This window comes from Xyrauchen texanus, chromosome 39 (genome assembly GCF_025860055.1).
Source record: "Xyrauchen texanus isolate HMW12.3.18 chromosome 39, RBS_HiC_50CHRs, whole genome shotgun sequence".
Classification (NCBI taxonomy): Eukaryota; Metazoa; Chordata; class Actinopteri; order Cypriniformes; family Catostomidae; genus Xyrauchen; species Xyrauchen texanus.
This window is the reverse complement of record NC_068314.1, coordinates 35,058,794-35,067,191: the sequence shown is the minus strand read 5'-3', so window position 1 is coordinate 35,067,191 and position 8,398 is coordinate 35,058,794. Positions and strand designations below refer to the sequence as shown.

The 8,398-nt window shown below is 39.5% G+C and overlaps 1 protein-coding gene across 1 annotated transcript in view; it reads right to left on the bottom strand.

Annotated features, from left to right (window-relative positions):
• Positions 1-7,831, bottom strand: part of slc22a7a (solute carrier family 22 member 7a) — a 12,219-nt gene extending 4,388 nt beyond the window's left edge. The window contains exons 1-4 of the mRNA XM_052111585.1: positions 7,296-7,831; positions 4,105-4,208; positions 3,534-3,688; positions 2,023-2,191 (exon numbers count right to left, since the gene is read on the bottom strand). Coding sequence (XP_051967545.1) covers positions 2,023-2,191; positions 3,534-3,688; positions 4,105-4,208; positions 7,296-7,700 — 833 coding nt within the window. The 5' untranslated portion in view covers positions 7,701-7,831. The remainder of the gene's footprint in view (positions 1-2,022; positions 2,192-3,533; positions 3,689-4,104; positions 4,209-7,295) is intronic.
• Positions 7,832-8,398: the final 567 nt, after the last annotated feature.

Here is an 8,398-nt window from a genome sequence, read left to right as displayed (position 1 = left end):
ATCTACTTAAAATTACCATTTACTTTCTTTATAAATGTTCTTGGTCAAACTGTATATGTTTCGTCTGTGCATTAGTTAACATTTGTTAATGCACTATGAACTAACATGAATTAACATTGAACAATTGTGATTTTTATAAACTAACAAAAATGAATAAACGCTGTAAAAAATAAATTGTCCATTGTTAGTTCATGATACCTAATGGATTAATGAATGTTAACAAATGGGACCTTATAGACCTTTTTCACAGACTGTGATGACACGTTAACTCCTTATTTAGCAGCGTAGATCTCACATTTTTTTATATTATAATTTTTTGTAAATTGAGTGTAAATGTATAACATTATGCTTTCTGTTACAGTATATTACCCTGGAATTAGTTTTAAAAAACGAATTACAACAGCTGCGAGGGGGTTTCGTAAATTTGTCTTATGGGGCTTTTCCACTGCACGGTACAATTCACCTCAACTCAACTCGACTCTGCTCGCTTTTTTGGGGTTTTCCACTATGGATAGTACCTGATACCTGGTTCTTTTTTAGTACCACCTCGGTCGAGGTTCCAAGTGAGCGAACCGATACTAAAAGTGACGTCAAAACCATGCTGATCACTGATTGGTCAAAGAGAATCGTCACTACCAGCGTCATTGTATTTTCGACACGGACCCGCTAGTTTTAAAGTTAGCAACAGTGATAGCTGTATCTTTTGTTCACATGACTTTCGAATTGTAAGAAGAAATGGCTGTTCGCAAAACCACGCCGTGGTTTATAAACGAGGTGCAGACGTTCCTCTCGTTAGCAACGAACGAAATGGAAAAGTCTTTCAGGAAGTGTCTCAGTTGTTGGCCGCACAGCTGAGACATGGCTACCACCGAACCTACCAACAGTGTAGGGAAAAGTAAAAAAAAAAAACTTAAAAGTGACTACAGAACCATGAAGGAAAAGTGGAAGTGGTTCGGCCAAATGGACGCTCTCTATGGCAGACAGGCGAGCAATGGGAGGGTTGTGCCTTGGACTCAGCCACAGCTGGAGTCCACGATGGAGGATGGTACATTTGTTACGTTAGCTCGATACTCTGCTTGAAAGCTTCACTTTATTTAGTTGACCAGCTACTGGAAAGCTTCTAAAACAATCAGGCCAATTTAACTAGACACAATGAGCTAGTAGCTAACAGCTAGCACTCGTGTTATTGTTTATTGTTTTGTGTCACGTTTACGATGATGTCACGGCAGTAGAGGCGCCGCAACTATGACGATCAGCCTATAAACCCACCCATGTTGAGGCAGCACTAAACAGCACTGGAAAAGAAAGCTCAGAAATGTAAAGCGAGTCGAGTCGAACCATAACGTGTAGTGGAATAGTGCCATTAATCCACCGCTCTATATTTTTTAACACTTCTGGAAAATCAAGTCACATCAAAGTTATTCAAACATAATAGTGGTGGGTTGTTTTTGGTCTTGGAGCAAATGGGGAAGTGAAAATAATATCTGAAGTGGTCTCCCATTCACTGCTGGCGAAGTTTACCCTGCAAACGTTTACTTCCGCTTTCCAAAACCCGGAATGGAAAAAGGTCTATTGTAAAGTGTTAATGACGACTTAATTTTTTCGTCTGAGGTCATCAAGCCCTCCACTCTTTCAAGACCAAAATTCACCCTTTGTAATGTTTTTGTAAATTAATTATTTGTTAGGAATCCGGACACTTGACCATTATCCCTCTCTTTTTTCCTCCATATTTTCTTTAATTGTTTGCTTTTGAAATGGACGTAGCTTTTAGGCCACATCCACGCTAATAAGGGTTAATTTGAAAATGCATTTATTTCACTACGTTTACGCCTCTCATCCACACTAGATTGGCATTTTCCTCCACCAAAAACAGGGCATTTAGAAAACGCTCTCCATTACCGCATCATTTGGAGAACAATGAGATTAGGAAACTGAAAATGGAGTTCACAAACGAAGATGGATTAGGGTGGATGTGGCCTTAGGGTTCAACAAACACAGTTCACTCGCAGTTCCACCACTCACCACCAGGCAATAATGCCGACAAGGCAGGGTGATGTCACCACCAGGATGAGGTGCCTCCAATCTCTGATGAGATAAGCCAAAAGTGCCAGCAGCATGTTCCCTACACTCCATCCAAGACTGACGATGGTACCCGTGAACGTGCGGTGTTTAACGTCTATCCACTCGAGACCTGGGGAGGTTTCAACATTATTAGATTCATTCAAATGAGTTACCATTTTCTCTTGTTTAAATTTATGACGTTAACCTCATAAAAGATTATGAAATTAACGTGGCAAAGGTGGCAAAGTTTTGGAGGGTTCAAAAGTACAAATGTGAAGCTTATAATTTTATAAATGCACTTACATTCATTCATTCTTCTGTTGAAACTCAAGCTAGGTATTATTACATTGTTTACGGTGTTACGTTGTCATGGCAACGAAGTTGTAAAATTGGACATAACTTTAAACAGAAAAGGTTAGAATGCAATTTGCATCACCTTCAAGTCACGTTAACACGCATATTGTTTATGTCTGTTGGCTATACGTTTTAAACAGTGAGTATTTTTACGTTTACAGATTGGCCACATTCACGACCATTGTAAGTGCCTCACTGTCGATTTTTTTATTTTTTATTTTTTTAAAGGATGGACGAGTCTAAATAATTTTTTGTGGTAATCAACATATTATGCAACAAATGCTGTAGATTGAGCTTAACTTGCACTGAACCCGGAATATTCCTTCAAAGGTGAAGTGTGTATTTAACGCATACAGCATAATCATTAGCATATTTACATAAATAGTAATTGTTTCCAGAGAGGTTTCCCAAACCAAACCACCCAGGTCCAGACTGTGAATTTGGTGTCTGAAGTTCAGAGCTCTTCAGCTGATATCGGTCTGTACTTACTGAAATTCGAATCACTGCCCCCAGTGGCCATAGCTGGAAGAGCTGTTGAACGTAGTGTTTGCAATTCGTCCAGTTTCCGAGTGAAATGTCCACAGAGTGGCGCCAAAAGTGAGTTGTTGTTGTTGTTTTGTTGTATATGATGAAATAGAGTCAATAGGAATGCATATTTTATATAACATATGACCTAACCCAAACTCCAACCCTAAACCTGACCATCAATGGAGTGAAAATGTAATTAAAGCAAACATGCATCCTCCTAATCATGCTGATCAATGATTATGTGGACGTGATTACTTCCTGGTTTTCATGCTCCTTTCGTGCTTCTAAGGCTATTCACGCAATGCTGAACTGATGCAAAAATGTCAGTAATTCGGCAGAATGTCGCATTCAGAAACATTCAGTAGCAACATTTCCCACCCCAACCTCCAATCACTGGTTAAGCAAAACCGATTTGTACACGATTCATCTTACTTACAGTTGTCTCTGCACATTAACTACACACTACACCTTTAAAATCCATGGGACTAATGGCATGGGTCTGTGAACAAGTTGAAATTGTCCTTTCGAATCATATCTTGTAAAATTAAAGACATAATAGAGAGAAGGAGAGAGAGAGAGAAAGAGTTTACACAGGGCCACTGTGGTTATTGACATCCCAGTAAGGGCCACTCCACACAAGGTTCTCGCTATGGCGAACATCACGTAAGATGAAGAAAAAGCCTCCACGGTTCCCAGAATAGCACTGGCCACAAAAGACACCTGAATCATTGGCTTACGACCAAACCTGTGGGGTGAAATTAAAGAAAAAATTTACAAAATCACAACATTTCACATTTTACGAGGGAAACAGTGTGCACATTCTCTCTCTTGCCCTTTCCTCTGTTTCGGCTGCGGGCTTTGACTGTGACATGTTCCATGACAAATAGTGAGAAAGAAACGTTGTGACATTTGAACCTTCAGCTGCACAAGGCCAGAACGATTATTCACATGTTCAAATCAACTATGCAGAACAAATCAAGGAGAATGAATCGCTTTTCTGTCTCAGACATGTGAGCAGAGACACATAAGAGAGACTGTCTCAATATGTTGTAGAGACACCACGTGATGTGCTCTCATCCTAAGGCATCTTTGGCCTGGTAATGTCTAAGGAAGAACGACATAACAGAGAGAAAATGATTAAGAAAAATTCACAATGCATACTTGTCAGACAACTGGCCAAACATGACAGCACCGATTGTCACTCCGATGAAGAAGAACGTGGCCAGGGCTTGGTTCAGCTTTTTGTTGTCGCATACTAAATCCCACTGAAATGAGAGAGATGAATTTCACTTCAAGGTGCTTGCAGAACTCTTTCGCATCTTTTTATTTTGTACATATTTGTTAGAGACAGAACAGTAAGTGTGAGCTTGAGAATCCATCTGATTATTCCAGGCTTAAGCAGATAGATCACGCAAAAATTAAGATTCTGTCATCATTTCCTCACCCTGATGTTTCTGACTATTTTCTTCTGTGAAACACAAAAGGCTGAATGTTGCTTCAGTCACCATTCGCTTTCAATGTGTCAAATAAGGAATAGCATTCTGCCTATCTTCTCCTTTTATGTTCCAAAGAAGAAATAAAGTCAGATGGCTTCGGAACAACATGATGGGAGAGTAAATATTTGGGTGTTTCTTCAGATTTGGGCAATTTCATGTCCCAGGGGTCATGTCCCAATCTAACAAATGTCAAATATTTTCTTTATTCCACGCCTTCATCATTTATTTATGTTTTGTACTTTTTAAATGCCTTTTATGTATAGATTTGACTGTTTTAGTCTTGTCCCAGACCCAGACTTTCAATGTTAAACTATGAAAATCCAGTAGAAAAATGTTTATAAATATTGTTTAAAACAATAAACATTTAAACATGCAATCAATATTTCATTATTCAATATTTATTTATTACTTAATAATAGGGTTACATTCATTAACATTAGTAAATGCATTAGCTATCATGTCCCAAGAGAGAGAGAGAGAGAGAGAAAGATGGAGCATGTGCAATCACCTGTTGACACACCCAATCAGAGATGCTGTCAGCTTTCTGAAGGTCAGTTTTCTCAGTGGAATATAGACATCCAAGCAGGGTATTCCTCTCTATTTTGGGGTAGCCGGTGCGCAAATGTCATTCACTATAGAAACAGCGATGTCCTCCGCCATTTTAAACAGTATGTATCCAATGTGGAAACTCAGAGAGCGCTGTTCTATGTAAACAATGATTAATGGATTCACTTTACGTCACCAACTGGCTCATATTACACACAAAAATGATATTTTGGCACCACCTGCTGGCTAACATATGTAATGTAAAAAATAAAGACAGTAACTCCTTACAGATACACTTTAGTTTAGAACAGCATGAACACAAGCGGAGTGACACACCCACAGTAAAGCGTCCGAGTGCTGATGGTGTCAGACCAACAGTGCTCATGGAACATCTCTCGTCCAATCAGATTCAAGGACCGGAACTAACTGTGATATATTGTAAGCTAATAAAAATTTAATTGTTCATTATTAGTTCATGCTAGTTCATAATGAATTAATTAACGTTAACATATGAAAATGTGTTGGTATATGTTGAAAGGAACATTAATCAAGATAGATGCTGTAAAAGTATTGTTCATTGTTAATTCATGATATCTGATGTCATTAACTTACTATTGTTAACAGAAGTAACCTTTATTTAAAGGTGCAGTACGTAACAATTTTCATGTAATATTCACCTTTTTTTTGCCAATGTGTGAACGGCTTGTAACGCAACTTTAAAAACGAGCCCTTCCAAGACATCCTAGGTTGCCTATTAAAGCCTGTAGACTGATTTTCATGTGTATTTCCATTGTACTTGTTCATTGAACTGTTGTATATAAGCAATATCACACTCGCAATCGTGCTATATGGCCCTATATCAGCACTGCTGTAATTACCTACAGCACTCAGCCAGGTCCGAATCACAGCAGTGCTGATATATAGCCATAACGCACTCTTGCTCGTGTGATATTGCTTAATTAACAAATATTAATAAACAGCGTACAAAATATATGAGCGGGTCGGTTTTGCCGGGAAAATCCAATGGATGTGACGTTATGTGCGCTCTTGAGAGCCTTGCCTCAGTAATCGCTTCTCTTCCGCTATTCAACAACGTCAACAGACAGTCTGCAACACTAGGTAATGTTATCTTATAGATGGAACCCAGCAAATGTCCGGGTCCCAGCACAACATCGACACGACTCAAGAGTAAGTCAAAAAAATATTTACCTACTGAATCCCGTCTGGCTAAGCGGGGGCGTGATCGTGGTCAAGCGAAAACTATCAACACCAATTTTGGGGATCAAAAAAGTTAACTAAGCTTGGACAGGCAAGCTTACATAACTGCAAAGCGTGTGAAATATAGTGCCATAAGGATTGATCTGTGTCATTCTAGCTAACTTGATCTTGCCTGCTAACGCTGACAAATTACAAGCTACCTTGCTTCGTAACGTTCAAATAATTTCAACGATCTTCTCTTTATTCTAAAGGTCAGGTATACAGGATAAATTTAAGCAAATATGCTGTTTTTTTTGGTCGTAGTACAACATATGACATACAATAGTGCAACAGTAAAGTGTCTGGTATAGTTGGGTAGCATGTAGCTGTATGTGCGTATCAGTATACTATGCTAGCTGATAAGAAGTTTTAGTTTAGTCTCAAAGTTTGTAGTAAAACAATCATAGCTGTGTCATTTTAATTATGCAACCTCATCTGTCAGCATGATGCCGGTGGATTAAGTTCAGTCTCTTTGTACGTTACGTCATTGTTTTGTCCGATGCTCGCTTGCTTGTGTCCCTATGGAGTGTGTGGACAAACACAAGCAACAGGTAGCTGGCTGCAGTTCACATAACGGCCACAGGTGTCACTAATAACAAGGGATTCTGATTCTTACATACGGCACCTTTAAAGTGCTACCATTTATTGTATTTATACCACGTATTTAGGGTACATTAAATGTTAGCTATGAAATGGGGCTAAACAAGGCAAAGGAGTCGGCTATTTTATTTCAAAAACGTTCAAAATGTAATTTCTATTGTGGTGGGAATTTTTAAGACAAAAATAAATCTCCTGTGATGCATGTACACACACTGTTGGACATCGTTAGACAAATTAAATAAACTAGTAAGAGCGTGGAAAATGTTTTAGTGGGACTTTCTAGACATCTTCAGTGTTAAAAGTGCACGAAAATGAAGAAACACCCATTTAAAGAAATGTCATTCTCGGGTGAGCTATCCCTTTATGGCATTTCAATATACTCACATAAAACGGAATAAATTGGATTTGACTATAAAACATTTGGCAAACATCATGAACCTCGTTCATTCTTACCTCTGTGGCGGTTGTTGAGGTGAACTGAGAGTGGTCGTACACCCATCCGTACTGGCACGGCACCGACACGTTAGATCGGTTGCCATACAGCAGGCTGAGGTCACCATTAGGGTCAAAGTCCATGGCAAGAGGGTACATCTTACAGGAGCTGTAGGAGCCATCTGTGTTTTGGGGGATGCTGAAGGATAGAATCGGTGAGACTGCAGGACTGTCTTTCTCTGTCCCCCCTGCATACCTGTCCTCCAGATATGGCAGGGCACAACGGTGGGGTGGCACACCTGAGATGAAATTGTGAAGCAGGAAGTGCATTGGAAGGATGATCCGTGGGAGCCACAGAATAAAAAGAACAACAAACTGGAATTTGTTGAAGCCGCCAACTTCATCCAGTATGTCCTCAAAACTCATTGCTGAAAGTGAGTTACCAAGTAGATCTGATGTCCTGTTTGTCAGTTGGTTTCTTTTGCTAACACGCGTTCGCTCTCTATATCTTGAGCCTCTCAATTAAATTTGCCTGTTCTTGAGAAAAGCTTGGGTGGGTCGTAGTGATCATCAGCAAAAAGCTTCTCTAAAGATATTTGCAATGCTGCATTATGTTATCATAACACTGTTCCCAGTTACACTTTTCTGAGACACAAGAACGTCTTTGTCTTGGTATCAAGAAGAGGGTAAGTTTCTTGCTCACATTCCCTCACCTGACTAGCTGGGGAGAGGGAGAGGAAATACATTGGTTCCGCAGTAACCGTTTTTTTATTTAAGACTAGGGGGAGGGATCGGGAATGCCATAGTCCCTTTGTTCAAATATACTGCATCTCACATGCTTACATTTCTTCATAAGTAGTACCTGACATAACTACACGATCAAACTCACTGTGCAACTCTATTTTGGTGCCCTCTGTGGACATTTCTCCTGGAAACTGGAGCTCACATGTGCCCATTTAAAAGCTCTTTCCGCTTCAGCCAGTGGGGGCAGTAGTTCGGACTTTGGTAAGCAGCATAGAGAGCTGTCATAAGAGACCCTCAAAGCTTCACTTTCAATTATAATGATATTGAAAATGTTTCCTAAAAGGCATTTTAGATCAATACTTGCATAATACATTTGACTG